General features: G+C 45.8%; 1 protein-coding gene across 3 annotated transcripts in view; it reads left to right on the forward strand.

The window, feature by feature from the left end:
* Positions 1-25,158, forward strand: part of adamts3 (ADAM metallopeptidase with thrombospondin type 1 motif, 3) — a 274,671-nt gene that overhangs the window by 158,572 nt on the left and 90,941 nt on the right. For all 3 annotated transcript variants that reach the window (XM_038804456.1, XM_038804457.1, XM_038804458.1), the window contains one exon: positions 7,466-7,665. In XM_038804456.1, the coding sequence (XP_038660384.1) occupies positions 7,466-7,665 (200 nt within the window). The remainder of the gene's footprint in view (positions 1-7,465; positions 7,666-25,158) is intronic.

Consider the following 25,158-nt stretch of genomic DNA (forward strand, 5'->3'; position numbering starts at 1 on the left):
AGGGTGGTGAATCTGTGAAACTCTTTGAAGGTTATGGAGGCCAAATCACTGAGTGTCTTTAAGACAGTGATAAATAGCTTCTTGATTAATAAAGAGATCAGAGATTATGGGAAGAAGGCAGGAGAATGGGGATGAGAAAAATATTTCATAGAATTTACAGTGCAGAAGGAGGTCATTCGGCCCATCGAGTCTGTACTGGCTCTTGGAAAGAGCACCCTACCCAAGCCCACACATCCACCCTATCCCCATAACCCAGTAACCCCACCTAACCTTTTTGGACACTAAGGGCAATTTAGCATGGCCAATCCACCTAACCCACACATCTTTGGACTGTTGGAGGAAACCGGAGCACCCGGAGGAAACCCATGCACACACGGGGAGAACGTGCAGACTCCGCACAGACAGTGACCCAAGCCGGAATCGAACCTGGTACCCTGGAGCTGTGAAGCAATTGTGTTAACCACAATGCTACCGTGCTGCCCGTATCAGCCATGATTGAATGGCGGAGCAGACTCGATGGGCCAAGTGATCTAATTCTGTTCCCATGTCTTATGGTCTTATGGTGTGTGTGCGTGTGCACATGTGTGCATGCGTGCTCGTGTGATCTTGACCAAACAGGGGTGCACTATTCTGCTACTGAGTCCTCACCCTACCCCCTTCTGAGGTTTGGAGGATGGTGGTAACAACACCCCAAGTTAAGCCGGCTACTTTGGCAATCAAGTTGTTTCTGGACTTGACCTGGGCTGCAGTTGTTATTAGATGTTCCCAGAAGGTCAGTGTCCTCCCTAAGGTCACTCCGAGGTATGTGATTTAGGAGCAAAATTAGGCTATTCGGCCCATTTGAGTCCGCTACGTCATTCGATCATGGCTGATTTATTCCTCATCTGTTACCTACAATGCTACAGACCAAGAGCTGGGTTGCAAAATCAGCCAGAGCAAGTCCTCCGTCAAACACATGACCGAGGAGCAGGAATAAGCATTTTAGCTTCCCAAGCCTAAACACCTTCAATGTGATCATGGCTGATCCCATCATGGCCTCAACTCAACTGTCCTGCTTGTTCTCCTTCACCCTTGAACCCATTGCCAATTAAAAATCTGCCTAATTCCTCTTTAAATTTACTCACTGTCCCAGCATCCATCTCACTCTGGGGTTGTGAATTCCACAGAAGTAGTTTCTCCTCAAATCTGTTTTAAATTTGCTACCTCTTATTGTAGGATTATGACCTCTCGTTTGAGAATGCCCCACAAGAGGAAGCATCTGCTCCACGTCTACTTTATCCATACCTTTTAGCATCTTGTATGCCTCAATTTGATCTCCCCTCATTCTTCTAAACTCTAGATCATATAGGCGTAAACTGTTCAATCTCTCCTCGTACGACAAACCCCTCATCTCTGGAATCAATCTAGTGAACCTCTGAACCGCCTCCAATGCCACTACATCTTTCCTCAATAAAGGGGACCAAAGCTGTGCACAATACTTGGTGTGGTCTCACCAATGCCTTGTATAGTTGAAACAAAACTTACTTTTATACTCTATTCCTTTAGCTATAAACGCTAACAATCCATTTGCTTTCCTTATTACCTGCTGCACCTGAATGCTGGTTTTCTTTAACTCATGCACGAATACAATAGATCTCTCTGCACCTGAGCACCCCGAAGTCTCTCCCCATTTAGATAAAAAGTTGCCTTTCCATTTTACTGACCAAAATGCATGACTTTACACTTATGTTTGAGTGGTGCATTAACTTGCAATTATTCATTTGGATATTCAGCTCTTTATTGGCTTTTGCATTGTAATGATGGAATAAGCTGGATACTGTTTTTGGAGGACTTGGCTTGAGTCGCCAAGTGTTGCACTATTGTTCAAGTTTTGACAAGTCTTCATTTTGAATCCTGTCCAAGCTGTCGAAGTCGGGGGGGTTTGAGTTGTGAGACAGATGTCATCGGCATTTATGAATTTTCAAGAGGTATTTTTTGAAAGATCGTTTATGTACAAGTTGAACAGGATAAGAGCCAATACTGAGCCTTGGGGGGGGGGGGGGGGGGGGGGGGAATCCATTGGTTTGCCTTTTCCATACACTTTTTGCCTGTCCAAGGTGAACTCTGAACCTTCGATTGTTCAGCAATGTTCCGATGCTTTTTGTTGTCTGGGGGCAGGCCGTAGCAGCTTCAGGAGGAGGCTAGTATACCAAACGCTGTCATAGCCAGCTGTGTGGTTGAGGAACACAGCACCTGTCTTCAGGTTTTTCTGAAAGCCGTTTTCAATGTAAGAGCCAGTACCTGCACTCCTGTCCTGCGGCCCTTATGGAAACCAGGTTGGTTGACGCTAAGCACTGAGGTGTTCAAGGATTTTATATGGGACCGACAGGAGGGAGATTGGACTGCAGCTAGCTGCAAGTGTGGGGTCTTTTCCGGTTTTGGTATGGCAATGACCTTTGCTGTCCGCCGTTTCTTGGCAATGGTGTTGATATTTATTACCATCATATAAAACCGGGTCAACCAGGCAAGAACTCGCGGCCCCAGGTATTTCATAAATTCTACCGCATTATTGTCAAATCCTGCTGCTTTGTCACACTTCAAGTCCTGTAGGACCTTTTTTAGCTCTGCAACCACAAAGGGAATGGACGGGGCTGATGTCTCCCCGGTGTTGCTGATGGTGTTATCTTCATTCACCTTGGATAATTCTTTTGGTATTTTTGCCCAGGGATGCCTTAGCTATAGCAAGCTAGGGCTGGAAACATAGTTGATTAGGATTCCTTGTGTGGACTCTTCTCATGAAGATTCCTTTGGAATATTTAGTCTGTTGGTAGTATCATTATCTCCCCCAGGCAAGCCTGTATACTGTCAGTGGGCGGGGGTCGTTGGGGGTTCGTGATGTGAACACTGACCCATTGCTCCCCACTCTTGGGTAAAGAGACTGAGATGCTGAGTGTGAGAGAGTCTGAAGGTGAGTGAATACGAGAGTTCGAGAAAGAATGAGTCCAGTCTGGGAATATGCAAGCGTGAAAAAGCGAACATGAGAGTTCAAACATTGATGGACTGAGTGAGAGGAAGGTGCGCACGATCGAATCATTGAATGAGAGAATGAGAAAAAGTGTGAATGAATATAAAAGACTGAGTGAGAGCGTGAGATTGTGAGCGTGAGATTGTATGAGAAGGTTAATTAGAGTAAGAGGTGCATGTGAGAGGATGTGTTACTAAATATGAGTGAGTTAAGTAAGAATGGTAGCACAGTGGTTAGCACTGTTGCTTCATGGCTCCAGGGACCCGGTTCAATTCCCGGCTTGGGTCACTGTCTGTGTGGAGTCTGCACATTCTGCGTGGGTTTCCTCTGGGTGCTCCTGTTTCCTCCCACAAGTTCCGAAAGACATGCTGTTAGGTGAATTGGACATTCTGAATTCTCCCTCTGTGTACCTGAACAGGTGTCGGAGTGTGGTGATTAGGGGCTTTTCACAGTAACGTAATTGCAGTGTTAATGTAAGCACTTGTGTACTTTTGGCACCAATAAAGATTGTGAGCATAATAATTATTATGGACCAGGGTGTAAAAACTCCAAAAGTGTATTATGGAGTTCACCTGACCTATAACTTTTTGTTGAATTTGGCTAGAATGAGGTTACGCTTCAGGCGTTATTCAACAGTCTTCCTAGAGTCTAGGACCTAGACACTTAAATCAAAATGAGCTTTATTCTAAGAACATAGTTAACATTTATATAAACACGCAGCAAGAATTTTTATCAATTACAAACATAAAGACACCCCACAGCTATAGTAATCTATGTATCACACTTCATGAATTCCCCCTTAACTGTTCCAATTCAAAAACAAAATCCCATAAATCAAAAAACCCTGTTAAAGGGTATAGTCCAGCACTCTGCATTCTTACTTGCATGAGACTGGCTTTCCCTGAGATTCTAATCCTGTCTCACCAGCATATTTAGTTCCTTCTGGAAAGCAAACTATATATTTTAAGTTGCCAAAGCAGGTAGCTATAATTAATGCTTTTTTATCCTGGAACAACTCTTTAAAATGAAAATAGAGACACAGGAAAAAAAACACTTCTTTCTCCCCGAGTCCAAGCAATCAAAATATGAAAGCGAAAGCAAAATCAGCTCACAGAGCCACAGCCCAGCTCCACCCACATAATGACATCACTGAAGCCATGTGATGAGACAAAAACCTTTCTTAAAGGGACACTCTCATGACAATAATAATATGGAAGTGATCGAGTGAGAGAGTTTGAATGAGTAAAAGAGTGGGAGTGTGTGAAGAGCATACATAATTCAGTGAGTGAGTATAGATGAACATGAGATAGTGCATGTCAGTGAGTGAGAATGGGATAATAAGTTTGGAATTCTCCTAACCCACCTTTGGCAAGGGGGTGCAGAGTCAGGTGAGAGCATAAAAGCCGGAAGCCCTGCTGGCATAAAATTAGGGTGCAGGATTCCCAATGGCGGGATAATGGTGGATTGATCATCCCACTGGCAGGTGGAGCAAATGTTATTTTCATTCATTTGCATCTCATGACTGCTCATTATAACAGCTGTCCGCCAGTGTCCTGTCAGGTGTTTCAATCTTGTGTCACCCCAGCAGGAAATCACACAGTATTAAACCCGATTGATAAAAAGTGATGTGCACAACGCAGCTTTCAGTTTGCCAGAGATTTCCGGGTATGTGCAACAACTTTCTCCATAATGCTGTGCTACCCCTGATGCACTGTTCACCACTCTGCCGGGTTCCTGCCCTCCATCTCCATGCCGAACTGGTCTTTATGGACAGCACCGTGCTGCTAGACCCATGCCCCCCCCCCCCCCCCCCCCCCCCTGTGTTGCCAACTTGGATCAGTACTGTGCCTGGGGTGGGTTTGTACAGGGGTCTTCTTTCCCCTGCTGCTATATACCAGCGTCTATCTGGACAGAGCTACGCTACCCATACAGCCACTGCACAAAGGTCCAAGATTTGACCGGGGGAGGAATATGTGATGAGGAGGAAGCTGAGGGGATGCGGTGGCCTTACGAGGGTTGTCCCAGGAGGAAGGGGTAGGCCGAGGACTCATGATGGAAGGCCGAGGTGCAAGGAGCTGGATGAAGAAGATGAACAATGGAAGGCAGAAGGAAGACCAAGGGGAGGAAAATTGGAGCATGACAAAGCTGCATGAAAAGCTCACACACAAGGGAGTCAAAGGGATATCGCATCATTTACTGGAAAGGGGATAGATGAAGACTCCGGAGGCGACAGGTAGAGGCCCGAGTGGGGCATGGGTACCTCGCAGGTGATGGGCTGGGTATGGAGGCGATGGTGGTTGAATCAATAATCAGACTTCTTCTTGAGGCTGCTATCCTTTTCCCTCTGGGCAACATCCTGTATGGGCTGGAGAAAGTGATATGTGTGTGCTGGATTGATATGGCGCCGGATCCTTCAAACCCATCAGCAGAGAGCGGGCAGATGATTCAGCTGCTGGCCAGCCAGAGTCCGAGGGGAACTTGCTGTGTCTAATTAATGAAATTCTAAGCACAGAATTTGGCATGGAATTCCGTCCGTCATTCTGGTTGGCGGGACAAGCACCCTCTCAAAGAGGGCGAATTCCACCCTAATTGTGAATTAGTCGATGATAATGAGTCAATATCCAGGACACATGCAGCAGCTCGCAGCAGGCTTCAGTCTCGATATTCACCTTCCCAATCACCCCACCTGCTCGGGAAGTGATCTACAGAAACTACAGTGGGAAAACATGATGACAGAATTCAGCTCTTTATAAACTGTCTACTTGACTGCTCTGAGTTTTTTTTCGAATTCTTCTATGGTATGTGAGTGCCGCTGGCCAAGACTCTCCCTAAAGTTTCCAAAATACTTCACAAAAGTATGAAAATCTTGTTTCTGAGTTGCCGAACAGCTTCTAAACTGAAGTAGCATTGGAATTTAAAACCTTCATACTTGATCATTGCCACCTTGTCTTTTGCATAGTGTTTTGCAACAGTTTGTATTCCCTATTACAAACACACCTTTTTAGGAATATGGGTGGGATTAACCGGCTGTTCACGCCAGCAGAAGATTCCGGTCCTCCCCCGGGCACGGGTTTCCCGGCGGCGAGGGGTGCGGTTAACGGGAAATCTCGTTGGCGGGCTGCCTCCGCTGCCGAAGAACAGGCAGCGGGCTGGTCAGTAAATCCCGCCCAACACCATGTCCGGATGCTTTAACAGGTGAAGAAAGTTGTATGTAGTATAATTTTCCAGTTAAATATTGCCCCAAACAGATAAATAATTCACCAATTACTCAGCAGTCACCTCACACTTCCTTATCTCTGGGCTCACTTTCTAACCTCCTGCTCTGTATCACTGAAATAGAATGATTGAATTACCAGTCACTTAACTCATTGCTTTGAAACTGATGGGACTTCTTAGTGACAAGTAAGAACGATTTTATATGGTGGTCCCCAATGTTGAGCAGCTGATGAAAGCTACTAACCAATGTACAGTTATGTATGTGATCAACAAGTCACCTGATCATTCAATTCATCATCCAGAGTGCCCTGAGAGATGCCCACAGATGCGAGTTGCAGCATCTCCGCCAACACATGGGCACGATTCAGCAACCTGGTCGGGCACGATTCAGCAACCTCGTCACGCCTGACTTGGTTTTGGGACATGGCTGTTGAATCTTGTGTGACGTCGCGATCTGAATCTCGCCCTCACAGATCAGCATATTTAAATGAGCCATACACCTCATTTAAATATACGTTTGCCAGACGCACCCGGCACCTGGGAGTCACAGCTACGCCTGGGACACCTTGCCAGAACATCGTTTAGTACTGGTCTACAAAATGTGGATCATTCCTGGGGGTGGTCTCCCAGGCCATTAGAGATCCACGGTTGATCAAGGAGCGGCCACGTTGGTACCCTGGCATTCCCCATGGCACCCAGTCCCTGATAGCCTGGCACCCTGGCAGTGCTTCCTGTGCACCCTGACAGTACCATTGTCAGGTTGGCACTGCCAGGTTGGCAGAGGCACTACCAAGATGCCTGAGTGGCACTGGCAGGGGCACTGGCAGGGGCACTGCCAGGGTGCTGGGCTGGAAATTACAGAGTGCCCAGGTGCCATGTTAGCACTGCGAGGGTTCGGTCCCTGAGGAGCCTTACCAGGTATGTGGGGGGAATGGGGGAGGGGTGGGGGGAATGGGGGAGGGGGGGGGATTCCCGAGGGCCTCCTTGCTCACCAGAAATGGATGACAGGTCGATAAAAGAGTCAATAGGTGCTGCATCCATCTCTCTCGCCTGGCAGTGATCTGATTTCACTAACCCCCCCTAGTTTGGTTATGTGGAAATCTGACCACCTTTTACTACACCGAGATGCAACATGTGTTCTCTATATAATATTCAAATGCGAGCTGTAAAGTATTTGACTACATTGTTGTGTAAGGTTACACTCAAATTTAGTTTGTACTAAACACAGCTCTTGTTTGTTGACAGGATCTCAGTTTGGTGTGGCAGCTGACCTGGACAACGTGAATGACAATATTGGCAAGCGGTTGGATGAAACCCTGAGGCAACGTAGACATGCAAAAGATGGCGACTACAACATTGAGGTGCTCTTGGGAGTGGATGACTCGGTGGTGCGGTTCCACGGGAAGGAACATGTCCAGAACTACCTATTGACCCTAATGAATATAGTACGTGTCTGTGGTGTTCTGCAATGTTTTCAAAACCTCTGAAGTCAGGGATAAAACAAACTAGGTACCCGCATAGGCACAACGGTAACTTGCAGGAGATTCAAGGCCATCTTGGGAGCTGGATTCACCAGCTATCTTTTGGAATGTTGTCTCATATTTAAGGAAAGATAGGAACATGTGTAGGTCATCTGATCCATTGACCCTGTGACCCAGTCAAGAGGATCATGTATGAACTTTTACATCAATTCCACTTTCCCACTCTATCCCTATATCCATTGATTTCCTAATGCTCATATGTCTCTCAATCTTTGGTGTTAACTGGCTCAGTGGTCGCAGTCTTCTGTCTCAATCTTTTCCAAAACAATAGATTTACTGCACACAAGGTGATTACTTAGTCCATTGCTCCTGTTCTAACTCTAACCCAGATCAATTGAAATTATCACTATGACCCCATTCTCTCCCCTTAGACATGCTCCTCTCTCTGCTTCAAATATTTAAACAGGTTTTCCCCTTAATAGATGGAACCACCCCTGCCTCAGCTCCACATAGCAAACCATTTCAAGGTTCACTAACTTTGTGAAGGGGTTTCTTCTAACTTCTCTTAGTCACAATTTTAAATGGATGACCCCTAGTGATTTTTTACTAGTTATTTCATGAAGGTGAGCATTGCTACCAAGGCCAGCATTTGGTGCTCATTCCTAATTGCCCGAGATACGGTGGTAATGCCAGTCTCCTTGAATCGCTGCAGTCCATCTGGTATATGTACGTTGTTGTTTAGGGAGGGAGTTCCAGGCTTTCAGTGACAGTACAGGAACGGTGATAGAGTTCCAAGTCCGTATTGTGTGTGGTATGTCTTGGAGAGGAATTTGCAGGTGTTGGTGTTCCCAAGCATCTGCTGCCCTTGTCCATCTAGGTGATAGAGCTCACAGCTTTGGAAGGTGCTGTTGAAGATGGCTAACCTGCTACCTAGACAGTAGTCTTTCCCTACACGCTCACAATTAAATATTTACTACTCCAATAGCAGCAACTTGGAACACTAGAGTGCTTTTATAAATGTCTGGATGTGCTACACTGGGGTAGTAACAGACAGAATTTGACACCAAGCTGCATTAGGAGATATTGGGACAGGGGACCTGAAGTGTATTTAAAGACACAAGTTTTTAGCAGGTTGTTAAAAGAGGAGTGAAAGAGTTGGATAGACAGAATGGTTTAGGGATTGGCACGGTGGCACAATGGTTAGCACTGCTGCCTCACGACACCCGAGGACCCAGGTTCGATCCCGCCCCAGGTCACAGTCCATGTGGAGTTTTTCACATTCTACCCGTGTCTGCGTGGGTTTTACCCCACAATCCAAAGATGTGCAGGGTAGGTGGATTGGCCAAAATGCCGCAATTTAAAAAAAAAAGAAGAAAGGTTTAGGGAGGGGTTTCCACAGCTTGAGTCTAAGACAGCTGAAGGAGTGCCTGCCAGTGGCTGGATGAAGGAAATTGGGGCTAAGCAGAGCTGTGGAAATGCAACATTCTCTGAGGATCACATGGTTGAAGCAGAATATTGAGAAATTAAGGGCAAAGCCAATCAGGAACTCGAACAGGGAAGAAAGTTTTAAATTTGAGTCATTGCTGCACCAGGTGGCAGTATAGGTCAGCGAGCAAAGGGTGATGAGGTTAGATGGATTGGCCACATTTTTAAATTGCCCTTTTGTGGTCAAAAGGTTGGGTGGAGTTACTGGGTTAGGTGGGAATGATGGGGTGTGGGCCTCGGTAGCATACTCTTGCAGAGGGTAAGTGCCGACTCCTTGGGCCAAATGGTGTCCTTCCACACTATAGTTCAGAGGAGGAGTGCTTGGATAATTAGCACAAGGAATTAAAGTTCACATATGCATAAAGAAAGAGATAGAAGTTAAGAGTGAATCTACATCAAATACAAGATTTCAATCACTGAGGGAGAGTGCATTGTTCAGTCACAAGGACAGAAAAAAGCTCAGACATGAGGAGAGAGAAGTGCAAACTCAACAGGAGAAATGGTCAGGGAGAAGCAAAGGCATATTGAGAGAGAGAGAGGAAAGACATGTATGCAACATGAAAGTAGCTAAGAATGATATAGAGGGATTTTCAGCCACTGTGATAGACACAACCACAAAGGTTGAAAACTGACGGTGAATCGCTAGTTCAGGGCAATGAGTAGTAAGGCCGAGGTGGCTTTTTAAAATTCATTTCCAGGATGTGGGCATTGCTGGTTAGGCCGGCATTTATTGCCAATCCCTAGTTGCCCTTCAGAAGGTGGTAGTGAGTTGTCGTCTTGAACCACTGCAGCCCTTGAGGTGTAGGTACACCCACTGTGCTATTAGGGAGAGAGTTCCATGATGTTGGCCCAGCGAAGAAATGGCGATATATTTCCAAGTCAGGGTGGTGAGTAAGTTGGAGGGGAACCTTCAGGTGGTGGGGTTTCCAAGTATCTGCTGCTCTTGTCCTTCTAAATGGTAGTGGTCATGGGTTTGGAAGGTGCTGCATAATAATAATAATATTTTTATTGTCAAAATTAGATTGCATTAACACTGCAATGAAGTTACTGCGAAAAGCCCCTGGTCACCACATTCCGGCGTTGGTTCGGGTACACGGGGAGAATTCAGAATTCTCAGCTGGTACGGAAATTAAACCCGCACTGCTGGCCTTGTTCTGCATTACAAACCAGCTGTCTAGCCCATTGAGCTAAGGAACCTTAATGAGTTCTTGCAATGCATCTGGTAAATGACACACAGCTGCCACTGTTCGTACGTGGTGGATGGGCTGAATGTTTGTGGAAGGAGGAGCAATCAAGCGGGCTTGCTTTATCCTGGATGGTGTCGAGCTTCTTGAGTGTTGTTGGAGCTGCACTCATCCAGGCAAGTGGAGAATATTCCATTACACTCCTGACTTGTGCCTTGTAGATGGTGGACAGGTTTTGCGGGGTCAGGAGGTGAGTTACTCGCCGTAGGATTCTTAGCCTTTGAGCTGCCCTGGTAGCCACAGTATTAATATGGCTAGTCCAGTTCAGTTCCCGATCAATAGTAATTCCCAGGATGTTGATTCAGCAATGGTAATTGAATGTCAAGGGGCAGTGGTTAGACCCTTTCTTGTAGGAGATGGTCATTGCCTGCCACTTGTGTGGCATGAATGTAACTTGCCACTTGTCAGCCGAAGCCTGGCTATTGTCCAGGTCTTGTTTCATTTGGACATGGATTGCTGCATTATCTGAGCAAACGCAAATGGTGCTGAATATTGTGTAGTCATCCGCAAACATTCCCACCTCTGACCTTATGATGGAAGGGATGTCATTGATGAAGCAGCTGAAGATGGTTGGGCATAGGACACTATCTTGAGGAACTCCTGCAGTGATGTCCTGGAGCTGAGTGATGTCCTGGAGCTGAGATGATTGCTCTGCAACCACCACAACCATCTTATTTTGTGCCAGGTATGACTCCAACCAACGGAGAACTTTCCCCCGATTCCCTTTGTCTCCAGTTTAGTTAGGGCTCCTTGGAGTCAATGGTGCCGGCAGTACGTGGTGTGCCTGGAGAGTACTCCAGTGAACAACATTGTAGGAGCCCTACAATGGCAAGGTGTGAAGGTGAGTTGGGGATAATGGGAGAGAGCCATGAAGTTAGGGACATTGAAGTTTGAGGTTGTGTAGCGGGACTCCTGGTTATACCAGGAGTGCAAATTCAGAGCTGGGGTAATAAAGTCCAAGGATGGTGAAATAGTATAAGACAGAAAAGGCCAGGATCAGAAGTATCAGCTGCGGAAGGCCATGAAATGAAATGAAAATTAAATGAAAATCGCTTATTGCCATAAGTAGGCTTCAATGAAGTTACTGCCCATGGCTGTGGGCAATGAAGTGGAAGTTGTGACAAGTTCAGAAGCAATAGGAGGAAGCTTGAGGTCATGGGAAAGAAGATAAATCCACAGAGCGAGAAATAGCTTCTTCAATGAGAGGGATGCAAGGAAGGCTGGAGTCTACATAGAGAGACATGAAGGAACAGGTTGAGAGAAAAGTCAGAGAATTTCTAGGATATGGAAAGATGAAGGAGTAAGTGGGAGGAACAGAATCACAATACTACAGTGCAGAATTGAGCTGATCGAGTCTGCACGGACGTATGAAAGGCCCTGACCTGACCACCTAATCCCACTTGCCAGCATTTGGCCCATAGCCTTGAATGTTATGGCGTGCCAAGTACTCATCCAGGTACTTTTAAAGGATGTGAGGCATCCCGCATCTACCAGCCTCCCAGGCAATGCATTCGAGACTGTCTCCATTCTCTGGGTAAAAAGCTTTTTCCTCAAATCCCCCCCCTAAACCTCCCACCCCTCAACATCATGATGGGAAGAATCCATTAAGACAAAGTAGCTGTAGAAGGTTGTGTCAAGTGTATTATATGGGCTGGCTACACATAGATCATAGAATTTACAGTGCAGAATGAGGCTATTCGGCCCATCGAGTCTGCAAAGGCCCATGGGAAGATCACCCTATCTAAGCCCACACCTCCACCCTATCCCCGGAACCCAGTAATCCCATCTAACCTTTTTGGACACTAAGAGCAATTTAGCATGGCCAATCCACCTAACCTGCACATCTTTAGATTATCGGAGGAAACCCGACAGCCGGAGTAAACCAATGCAGACATGGGGGAAAACGTGCAGACTCTGCACAGACAGTGACCCAAGCCGGGAATCGGACTTGGGACCGTGGAGCTGTGAAGCAACTTTGATAACCACTGCTACCATGCCACCCTCAAAAGCTTTACTTTTGTATTATACAAATACAAAAGGTATTTTTTCCTTGAGAATATCTGCATTGTTTCCCATCCAGTTGCATAAATAGTTGGTGTAGCTAATGCAACTGTAAGTACAATATTTTCATTTTGGGTCGAAGCTACCTTGGACAACCTTGCAAATTAGGCGTTGGCAAACTCTGGCAAAGACAGAAGTTCAAATGAAGCTGGGAAATGCCAGATCACCAGTATTGCAGCAACCAATTTTTGTGGGACTTGTAATGGGAAGGACTTTAGTTGTCTTTTCTACAGCAGGAATTTTGCATGTTTCTTCCGTTCCACTCCGTGATCGGTGCGTTAAGAATAGCCGAGCATATGGAACGCCGCCAGCACAGACGTGGACCCACCCGCATTTTCATGCTGTGTCCTAACTGGGAAGTATGCAGTTATACTCTCTCAATCGATCCTCTTAGTGATCACCAGTAAGCTCCCCTCAAAATGGTTCTGCCTCAAAAAGTATGTCTTTGAGTCAGCTGAGTTTGATTCTGCAGAGAGAAGGGATTGACTGACATTGAGACGAGATGGCGAGCTACATTGCAAGGTGAATAGGAAGAGATGTTTGATCAACAAAGGAAGAGACCTTTTGGGCCCAGTCACCTATTTTGTACATAATCCTCTGATCTTATGTTGGCTGCTTGGTGGTGCAATGTCAAGAGCATCTTTGTAGCAAGGATGTCAGTGCAGCCTCTGAAGCTATTCTTGATTTTTTACACAAATGTTTTCCATGCTGAATAATGCGCCCAAACGAAGAACAGCTAGATGTGAGCAAAAACATCCTTTCAGCTAATTTGGCATAAAAGTAGGTGGAACTGAATGTAGCTCAGTACCTCCAGGATGGGAATCATTATGGTCAGCTGTAACACAGGAAGCAGGAAATTTTCCTTCACCGGCCAGCGCATAGACTTATAGAAGGATAAATGCCGCAGGATGATTTGTAAATCTATGTTCCTTTAGTGTTTCGCAGTTTGCAAAAGAAGTAGATCTCAACTTTGTTTATTTTGTGAAAATGAGAATTTTGGAAGCTGGAGTGAAAACTCAAGATGAACAGCAGCATATTCGATGCCATTTCATTCTGACTACTTTTGGTTGATAGTCACAAATCCAGACGTGATAATTAAATGCAGCCTGTTCCACACAGCATACAGGAGCTTTAGTATTTCCTCTCATGCGGTATGTTTTCAATTATCTGTCTTAGATCTACCCTTGTTAAAAAGTTACATATCTTGGACTTTTCCCTTTTTTTTTTCCTGATTTTCCTTTCCAAAATAGGTTTAAGCCTCAGGAGAAAGTATGGTAGGAGTTTCCCAGCCCGCCCGAGGCAGAGGCTGCTCTACATTGGCTGTTGGCGGGACCTTCCGGTCTGGTTGAAGTCTACGGTGTTTTGCAAGGCTGGTCCATCTTGCTGCCAGGAATCCCACGGTGGGGATTGACTGGAAAATTCAGCCCCAACTGATTGCCACAAATGTCTCCGCTGACCCAACTCAATTCAAACAATTAACACTGGGCTAATCATCTCCCGCAGAAATAGTACTTTAAAAAACACAGGAAAAAAACATAATGGGCGGGATTCTCCAACCCTCCGTGCCGGAATCGCGCCTGGTGCGGGGGCAGAGAACAGCCGTTCGCGGCGGAAATCTGGCGCGATGGCGCTTCCGTGATTCTCCGCGGGCCCGCCAGTTATGCGGTCGACGCGGCGCCGGTTGGGGGCCACTGAAGGAGGCCCCCGTGGCGATTCTCTGCGGTTAACCAGCCAAACTCCCACCGGCGTGGTTTACATCTGGTACCACCCGGATTCTCACAGATAGCCAATCTCAATTGTAGGTAATTAGGTATTTTGGACACTTTGAATTCTCCCTCTGTGTACCCGAACAGGCGCCGGAATGTGGCGACTAGGGGCTTTTCACAGTAACTTCATTGCAGTGTTAATGTAAGCCTACTTGTGACAATAAAGATTATTATTATTGTTATAACAAGAGGTGAACTAACACTTTTAGGGGCCCCACGTCATGCCCCCTGTTGATATGGCAGACCACCCTCCATTATGTCGAGCCTGGGTCCCAATGACGTCAAGCTCCACCTTGAATGACGTCAATGCCGTCCTGACCCCACCCACCTCAATTTACACAATGCAAGACACAGAAATCCGAAAATCACTGCTTGACAGACTGCTGTCGGGCTCTTTAATCTATGACAACAACAATCCTGTATGAAATGATAAATTGAAATCTGAGCCTACCTGTTGTCAGCATGGCGGAAGAGGTGGTCAATATTGCGATCTCTGGGCGCGGTTTTGCCGCTGCGTGGTGAAGTGTGGGAGAACCCGAAGTTGGACTTTGCACCAAGCGCAAAATCTCGCAAGAGTCGCTTGACTCGTGGCGCCCAGTGTGATTTAAATTAACCATTAGCTCCATTTAAATATCCAAATTCCGTAGTCACCCAACACCCAGGTGTCAATGACTGCACCTGCGAGGCCTCAGCCGGGCACCGATGAGCACTAGTTTCCAGAATCATGGACCAGGCACCTTCAGGGAGGGTAGGCAGTGTCGCGCAGGCAGTCAGAGCCCCAGATGGTCGGTGACAGGGCAGTACAGCACTCCTCCTTGCACCCGAAACCTTGTCACTACCAGCCACAAGTAGCCCGCCAGGCACTGCCAGGGTGCTTTGTTGGCACTGCCAGGGTGTCGGACTAGCAGTGTCAAGGTGCCCAGGTGACAGGTTGGCACTGCTAAGGGCCAGACGCTGCGGGACCTTTTTCATGAGGTGGCAGGGGGGTGAGGAGTGGGTTTGAGGGGGGCCGAAGAAAGTTTGGGGGAGTATGTGAAGCAGGGGGTGGGGTGTAGACATAGGGACAGCCTCTCAAATTGCTGCCCTGACCTGTGAGGAGCCGGGCCTGCTCAGCTCCCCAGTGGAGGAAAGTTGCCTAAGTATGGCCTCAACCGGGAGAAACTCGCCCAAAAGTCCAAAAAAACAGCCAAGTGCTGTTGAATAGCGGTGTCAATCTCAGCACCACAGCTGCCGAGAAACAACTTGTCAAAAACGCCAGAACCGAACTTGGAAATGTTTCTGGTGAATCGGGCCCTCTGTATCTTGAGGCGAGCAAACATCAATTGGCTGATGAGCAATGGGATGGAGAAATCAGCCAATAATATGATTGCAACAAAGCAGGCCAGTCCAATGAAATGCAGTCCAAGTCTAATGTCAGTGGCTTGGCTGGCAACTGTCTGGTAGGTCCCTAATTGTCCAGAAGAGTAAGTGGAGACTTTCTGAAGGCCAGTATTGAGAGCGATGGGGGATGGCAGTTACTCACTGGCTAAACCTGTCTGCCAATGGCCACCAGCCATTATAGCCAACCCGCACATGGTCTCTCTCTTGAAGAACAGAACTTTGACTGGAGAACATGGTAGAGGGACAGATGTTTTGGCTTCCTCAGTTGTTTGCAATCCATGGCAACTTAGATGAATTTTCCTCTGCACCATTTCGTCACAAATTCATCAATCACGTCATCGTAGATAAAGTCCTGTAAGGACGCATTTATAATTGTCAGTGTTGCTGAACCTGTCAAATGTTCCTGACTCATCCATACTTTGCAGACAAGTTTTTATCAAATTCAAAACAATGTGCAGCTGCCTCACTCAATTCAGCTGCTGCACTGCAGATAAAATTTAAGAAGTGACTGGTACATGGGATGAATAATGCGCGGAACTTGCATTATTCAGTCTTGCTTGTAGACCTGAATATTTTGGATTGGATTTTGTTTATTGCCACGTGTACCGAGGTACAGTGCAAACTATTTTTCTGTGAGCAGCTCAACAGATCATTAAGTACATGAAAAGAAAATACACATATTTTCTTTTCTTTTATTTTCATGTCATGTACTGAATGATCTGTTGAGCTGCTCGCAGAATATTTTCCTGCCATATTTACAGCATTATCAAAGCTCTGCCCATGACAATTTTTCATGTCCAAACCTACATTTGAAATGATTTCCAAAACTGTCTCCAGGCACAAGAGTCTGCCATGAGGGACATTGTCAAAGGCCTTACTGAAGTTCATATAGAAAACATACACTGCCCTGCCTGCAGCAATCATCTTTGCGACCTCCTCGAAAAACTCTGTCAAGTTAGTGAGACACGACCTCGTCATCACAAAAGCATGCTGCCTCTCGCTAATACTTCCATTTGCTTCCAAATGGGAGTAGATCCTGTCTCGAAGAATTCTCTCCAGTAATTCCCCTACCACTGATGTAAGACTCACCGGCCTTAACCCTATTTGCCAATGACTTTTTGTGACACCTTTTTGCCCTCCTGACTCCTTGCTTAAGTTCCTTCCTACTTTCCTTATATTCCACACAGGCTTAGTCTGTTCCCAGCCTTCTAGCCCTGACAAATGCCTCCTTTATCTTTTTGATGAGGCCTACAATATCTTTCGTTGTCCAAGGTTCCCGGAATTTGCCGTATTTATCCTTTTTCTTCACAGGAACATGCCGGTCCTGAATTCCTTTCAACTGACATTTGAAAGCCTCCCACATGTCAGATATTGATTTACCCTCAAACATCCGCCCCCAATCTAGGTTCTTCAGTTCCCGCCTAATATTGTTATAATTATCCTTCCCCCAATTTAGCACATTCACCCTAGGACCACTCTTATCCTTGTCCACCAGCACTTTAAAACTTACTGAATTGTGGTCACTGTTCCCGAAATGCTCCCCTACTGAAACTTCGACCACCTGGCTGGGCTCATTCCCCAATACCAGGTCCAGTACCGCCCCTTCCCTAGTTGGACTATCTACATATTGTTTTAAGAAGCCCTCCTGGATACTCCTTACAAACTCTGCCCTGTTCAAGCCCCTAGCACTAAGCGAGTCCCAGTCAATATTGGGGAAGTTAAAGTCTCCCATCACAACAACCCTGTTGCTTTTACTTGTTTCCAAAATCTGTCTACCTATCTGCTCCTCTATCTCCCGCTGGCTCTTGGTGGCCTGTAGCAAACCCCCAACATTGTGACTGCACCCTTCTTATTCCTGATCTCTACTCATACAGCCTCACTGCCCCGAGGTGTCCTCCCGTAGTACAGCTGTGATATTCTCCCGAACCAGTAGTGCAACTTCTCCACCCCTTTTACATCCCCCTCTTTCCCACCTGAAACATCTAAATCCTGGAACGTTTAGCTATCAATCCTGTCCTTCCTTCAACCAGGTCCCTGTAATGGCAACAACATTATAGTTCCAAGTACTAATCCAAGCTCTTAAGTTCATCTGCCTTCCATGTTATACTTCTTGCATTCAAACATATGCACTTCAAGCCACCTGTTCCGCTGTTTTCAGCAACATCTCCCAGTCTGCTCTTCTTCAGACCCATACTGGCCCTATTCCCTAGTTCTTCCTCACTTTTTTCACCTTCTGACCTATTGCTCCGGTACCTCCCCCCGCCATACTAGTTTAAACACTCCCGTGTGACACTAGCAAACCTAGTTATGGAATAGTATTTGGCATCTTTGACTTCACCAGTGAATTGGATTTTTGCGCCGCTCTGACATTATAGTGATGAAGTCAGCATGGACTATGTGTGTTAAAAGGTTGGTCCTCCCTGAGCCACAATATTGATAACTTTTCAAATGCTGTCTGAGAAGCTCATCAAATTCACAAGGCAGGCTAAAAAATTACCTCTTCAACTGGACACTGATGACTCATCATGTTGTCTTCGAGGTAGTCCCAAAGACTGTGGAAATAACACGTTTCATAACTTTCCTCCAATAAGAACATTCTCAAACAGAACCCATAACACACGATCAATTCTTCCAGATAATTTACATAGAATCATAGAAATGTTACAGCACAGAAGGAGGCCATTCGGCCCAACTTTTCCATTCCAGCCTGGCGACACCCAGGTGCCCTTTCTAATCCCACTCTTGCACCCAGTCCATAGCCCTGTAGCTTATAGAAAGGTGCAGATCCAGGTACTTTTTAAAGCGTTTAGAGTCTCTGCCTCCACCATCATCTTGGGCAGCGAATTCCAAACTCTACCCTCTGTGTAAAAAAACGTCTTTCCCATGTTTGAATGAATGCGCATATTTGAACAAATGCACACATAGCTTTAATATGACTTTTGGAAGTTTCATGATCAGCAATATCTCTTCCAACATTTCACTAGTTAGAGTACCCGTTGACAAAGGATGATTATTTCCCTTTAATAGGACCACAGAATAATTTGCAAACATAATAGACTGACTTCGAGGTTTCCGAAAGAAAATCACCCAACCAACCAGTTTCTCCTTTCCGTTATGCCATTTCTCTTCACCCTCGGAAAGTGGGACTCATGATGACTTCTAAACTCCTTTCATCCTCGGACCTCAAACTCTTTTCTGAAATTTTCCATATTACCTGTGTTCCCTTGTCTACTTATAACAAAATGTTCAATCATACCCAGTTGAACAGACGTTGGCCATAATGCAATGTGTTCAGGTTAGGTTTCTTCCCTCACTTTCTCAGCAGCAGAAGAACAATGAGTTTGAGATTATAGTTCCATTCCCATTTCAAAGTGCACTTCTTATTCACGTTTTACAAGCGATGTGCTGTCTCTGGAAATCGGCAGGCCGAAGTCATCAGGCAAGTCACCAAAGCTTTTTGTGGATGTTGTTATTAAGGATGAATGTTTAGTTTGGGTACTGCTTGGTATTTCAAATGTTTTAAAGCCAAGTGCCAAACTGTCCATTTGCCTGGCTTGGTCCTCTTCCCTCGCCTTCAACCTCCTGCGTTTTTGACTGCCACATTCATTCTACCTCTTCATATTGACTGGGGATGACCTGTCTCGCTTTCAACGATTTGCCAATAACTCTTCAGAATCTTCCGTCAAGTGAAGCCTCCTTAAGCAAAAGCAGTTGATTGTCTAAGCTGTCGACAGCAGTGACAAATTAAACAAAGCTTCTGAGTTGGCGGGGGTAGTCTTTGGAAATTATGAAAAGAATTGGTGTAAGGATGAGTCAGAGTTCACTGCCAAAGTCCTACCAGAGTAACTGGCTGCTGGCAATACATTTTGGGAAAGCTGTGATGCTGATGGATGGTCAAGGCAATCATCCGAGAGAGAGATGACTGACACCAAAAAAAGCAGTAAATTCAACATGCACAAACAACAAGAAGAGAGAAGATGTTGGTTGCTGACCAGACATCTCACTGCCAGGCTGCACCTGCTGCTGGATATCTGGTCTGGTGGGTTGTGCTCACCCCAGTCCAACGTTGGCATCTCCACATCAAGACATCTCACTGTCAGCCCATCCTAGTTGGCCTCTGGCTCTGGTCGAGTCGCTCTCCCCCCGCTGGCTAATTCCCAAGATACAACAGCAGTGCTTGCCTGGCTACCTTTGCACCTCTCGACTGCTGTTGCTCGGGTGGCTGGGCCTTGAGCCTTGACCCTCGACGATCGCATGTGTTTCTGGTTGAAATTAGAAATAGTGGAGGTCCAAAGAGGCTTAGAGGTCTAGATACACAGAACATTAAAATACCATGAACAAATACAGAAAATAATCAAAATGGTTAATGAAATGCTGGCTTTTATATGAAAGTGATAGAAATTGCACAGTACAAATTCCTGGTTCGACTGCTCCCAGGGTTTTGTAAGCAGTTCTGAGAATGATACCTTAGGAAGGCTATGTTAGTCTTGGAGGGAGTGCAGCTTAGATTTACTAAAATGATATTGAGAATCCAAGGGTTAAATTACGATGAGAGATTACACAAACTCTGACTGTACTCCCTGGACCTTCGATGGTTAAGGAGTAAATTGATCCAAGCTTTCAAATATTAAGGGGAACAAATAAGATAGATAGAGAGAATCTATTTCTGTTAGTTGCAGAGTCTAGGACAGGAGGCACAGTCTAAAAATCAGTGCCAGACCTTTCAGGGTGAAATTAGGAAAGACTTTCACTCAGATTTGTGTTCCCTGTTCGGGAGGCATTTCCTGGCTCTGTCTGGTCAGCAGGGAAGGGAAGCCCAGAACATGCAGACTCCGCACAGACAGTGACCCAGCAGGGAATCGAACCTGGGACCCTGGAGCTGTGAAGCCACAGTGCTAATCACTTGTGCTACTGTGCTGCCCTAATCATTATCATTATAAGACTTCTGCTGGATGATTGATTTTGCAATCTAATATTATCACAGTGGGGTGCCCAGTTAGCAAATAGTTTATTTTATGGTATATTTAATAGGATTTTACATTTTTGTAAACAGCGCAACAAGATAACAAAATAAATACACCGCAGTAAGCAAGGAGAAAACATACATGAATACAGAGGGGAACAGGAGAACAACATTATAACTGGTTCGATACAATTATTAGACAAAGCTAGATGCTTCTATAAGCCCCACTGGAGAGCAAAGGAGGAACGAGATGCAGCCATGAAAACTTGGTAAAATGGTGCACACCCTCCCAAGCCGCGTCTGCCCAAAAGACCACAAGAGTTCTGGATAAGTTTTCCACGCCATGTTCGGGAGCCCACACTACACATCTCCCTGAATTCTAGCAGTCCCAAAGGCACCAATGATGCCTCATCTCCTCGGATACCAGCCCCACCTTCACCCATGCGGGAACCAATGACGGATTTTTTGTACCCATCCTTACAAAAGAAAGGAAACAAAAGAAATTATGCAAAGTTCAATAGGGAAGTTACATGTAAACCACACAACACAAATTAAACCCAGCCTCAGGCCTGGTATAGAACCAACATCGTTCAATCCATTTCGACAAAGAGGGCACAGCGACATGTTGGGATTATCATCAAGCCTTCACGGACTCGCAAGAAAAACAGAGAAGAAAAAGAGCTGTAGCTACCAGAAGTAAACTACAAGATAACAAAGAATCAGGGCCCAACCCTGGTTCCATATTTGCCCAGCATATGCTGACCACCCATCAATGAGAAAGAGAACAAGCTGCCCATTCAACCAAGAAAGCATCCCGTCTCCAGAGGGGCAAGAGGATGTCAACCAAAATACAGGTCTCAACTTAACCCCAGGCCCTGGTGCACTGAAGAAGCAATGCCCAACTTCTCAGGACATCCCGAATAGGCACCTTTAAGTAGGGACATCTCAAGCTCCAGGGGCAACAGGATACTAGCCACAGCGCAGGACCTGGCCAAGCCCAACACCTTCCAACACACAGGAATCAATACCCCCAGGACCTCCAGCACAGTCAAACACCTACACCCCAGCTGGAACTGCATCTCTCCAACCACATCCATGGCAGTGAACTGCCCTCATTTATATTGAGCCCAGCCAGGGAGGCCCCATTACTGAAGAGAAGAATCGTCAAGGCACCCAACAATCGGGTACCCTGGGAGGAGGGGGCAATTCCCTACTCCTCAGTACAACCAGAGGAACCTCCCCTGGACAACTGGGCCTGATCAAGATTAGTAACAGCACCCTGTTCACCCAGGTGAAGAGAGGAAGAACAGCAAAGGAATAAAACCCCATAAGGGAAAATCGCCATCACAGAAAGGATGCTCAGAACAATCTCTCCCTTTAACAAACCAGCCAAGGATTAACCAAACCCACCTTGGGGTGCCCCACCACTCATATCATCCCATTATAATACATCTAAAGAAAAAAGACCGAAAGGAAAAACTCCAATCTCAAGGAAGAGTCAAAAGGAACCCAGTCCTCCCCAGGATACATAAACCTCCCAGATCATCAAAGGAGAAAGGCACGGATTCTTAAGTTCAAATAACAAAAAAACTAAATAAAAACCAGATATGGCTTGTTCTAACTGGGGGGCTTCTCCTCAATCCCTGTGAAGACTTAATTAAACCCTATCATCCAATACCACCACCACCATCCACCCATCACTTTTCCTGGCTCTACTCATCTTCATTAGAAACGAGATGAGAGGTGCCAAAAAGGCACTCCCCTCCCATGACCATAAGGATTATAACACAAAATGACAAAAAGGAGTAAAACTGTGTCCAGACCCACATTTTACATAATCGACCCAATATGAGTTTTGCGAGAACAAGATAACAAACAACACGCGTCTCATGCTGATATCTCTCCTGCCGTTGCAGGAGAAAAGGCAACAATAAATAATCAACAAGGGAGTAACATCCAGGATTATTGAAGAATTACAGGACAATGATACCATCTGGTTGCTCGAGTATGTCGATGCCAAGATAGGAACAACAGACACTCCTTGGGGTCTCTCAAGAATTCCAACGATAGAAGCACCTTCACTTCCTCTATGCTGTTGTTCAGCCGCTCAAGCAACCCACAGCCTAGGCCTTGACGCGGGGGGGGGGGGGGGGGGGGGGGTGACTTGACCTGCTCGACCATCTCAAACCCATTACGATGAGCATCGAGGATAGGACAATATAGGGCCAGAGGCCAGTGCCATGAAATAGGATATGATTGTGGCCTTAACCCCATTTTCTGGTCTACCTCCCATAACCCTCCACTCTCTTGTCAACCATAAATATGAATATATTCAATGACCGAGCGTCCACTGCTTTCTGGTGAAGAGAATTGCAAACAATAATGACTCTCTGGGATAAGAAATTCCTCCTCATCCCTATTTCATCTCAATGTTTAAATGGGAGACCGCTTATTTTGAAACTGTGCCCCTAGTATTAGATTCCTCCACCAGAGGTAACATCCTCTCAGCATCTACCCTCTCAAGTCCCCTCAGAATCTTATATGTTACAACAAAATTCCACTCAGTCTGAACTCCAATGAACATAGGCCCAACCTGCCCAATCTTTCCTCATAAAATAATCCCCCATCACAGGAATCCGCCAAGTGATTTTTTTTTCTGAACTGCTTCCAATGAGAGTATGTCCCTCCTTGGGTAAAGCAACCAAAACTGTACACAATCCTGCAGGTAAGGACTCGGCAATACCCTACATAGTTGGGCCGTATTTCATTTCTTTTCCAAATTACTTGCTGTACCTACCTGCTAACGTTTTGTGATTCAGGTATAAGGGCATCCAGATTGCTCTGTACTGCAGCATCCTTCAGACTCTCGTCACTTAAATGATATTCTGCTTTTCCATTGTTCCTAACAATGTGGATAACCTCATGATGTACCATCAATTGGACTCAAGACACGATTAGGATCCGAACTGTGGCTTTAATCAGCTAGTTGTTAGCCCGGTGGTCGACTACAGAGTAAGGCCGACCGCTGGGAACTCTGGGTACTTATACCCCGCCTCGGAGGCAGGGTCTACTTGCCTCTCGACCAATTGGTGAGCAGTCACATGACTAGTCCCAGCCAATCGGACGAGAGGCACATGACCAGCCAGAGCCAATGGGAAACCCATGCTCTGCACCAATGGCAGTGCTCACATTCATGAAATGAAAATCGCTTATTGTCACGAGTAGGCTTCAATGAAGTTACTGTGAAAAGCCCCTAGGCGCCACATTCCGGCGCCTGTCCGGGGAGGCTGGTACGGGGAGGCTCATACCACCACACCTCTCATTTTCCCACCTTATATCCCATCTGCAAACTCTCTGCTCACTCATTTAACCTATCATTCCTTTGTACATTCCTCGTAATTTGCTTTCCTACTTTTCTTTTTATCGTTCGTTAAATTGGGCTTCAATACAGCCAGTCCCTTCATCGAAGTAATTAATGTAGGTCGTTAAAAGTTGAGGCGCCAGGACTGATCTCTGTGGCACTCCATTACTTACAATTTGCCATCATGAATATTGCTAATTTATTGTGACTCTGTTCTCTGTTGGTTTGCCATACCTCTACCCATGCTAATACCCCCCAGATTATAAGCTATTCCCTTGTGTAATAACCCTTAATGTGGCACTTTATAGAATGCCTTTTAGAAATCCATATATACCACATCTACTGGTTCTCCTTTAACCAACATGTTTGTTACATCCTCAAAAAATTCTAAAGAAATAATCAAACATGATTTGCCTTTCACAAAATCATTTTGAATCTTCCTGATTGTGTAATGATTTTCTAAATGTCCTGCTCCAACCTGTTTGATAATGAATTCTCGCATTTCCCCCAATTACTGGCCCATAAGTTCCTGCTTTCTAACTCCTTTCTTTCTCGAATAAAGGTGATCCATTTGTGCTTTTTCAGTCCACTGGACCTTTCCAGAATTAGGTCATTTTGAAAGATTACATATAATGCATCCAGCATCTCTGCAGCCAACTTCTTACCAACCCCTGCCCTGCCTTCCAATTTACTGGGGGCGGTGGAGGCATTGGGTGGCCCACTCACACTTGGGTCTACTCAGGCCCTTAAATGACCATCGTCACTTAAACGTCTCATCTCACCCTCGTCACTGTTTTACCCACAGCAAGGGGAGACCCAGGCCAAGTAGGTAGCCCAGCAGGATTTACTGGGTGGGCTGATGTTGGGCACAAAGGGGCAGGGAAGTTCAGGCCCCAAAGTTCCCTCCCCTTTCACGCTCACCTTTTGAAACATAGGCCTACCCTTTGAGCCTGCTCTCCCATTCAATATGGTCATGGCTGACCCTCTATCTCAATGCCACATTCCTGATTTCTCCCCGTACCCCTTGATGTCAATAAAATCTAAAGGAAATCTATTTCTTACTTGAATACATTCAATAACATGGCCTCCGCAGCCTTCTGTGGCAGCGAATTCCACAGGTTCACTACCCACGGAGTGAAGAAATTCCTCATCTCAGTCCTAAACGGTCTACCCTGTATCCTGAATCTGTGTCCTTTT

This window comes from Scyliorhinus canicula, chromosome 8, assembly GCF_902713615.1.
Source record: "Scyliorhinus canicula chromosome 8, sScyCan1.1, whole genome shotgun sequence".
NCBI lineage: Eukaryota > Metazoa > Chordata > Chondrichthyes > Carcharhiniformes > Scyliorhinidae > Scyliorhinus > Scyliorhinus canicula.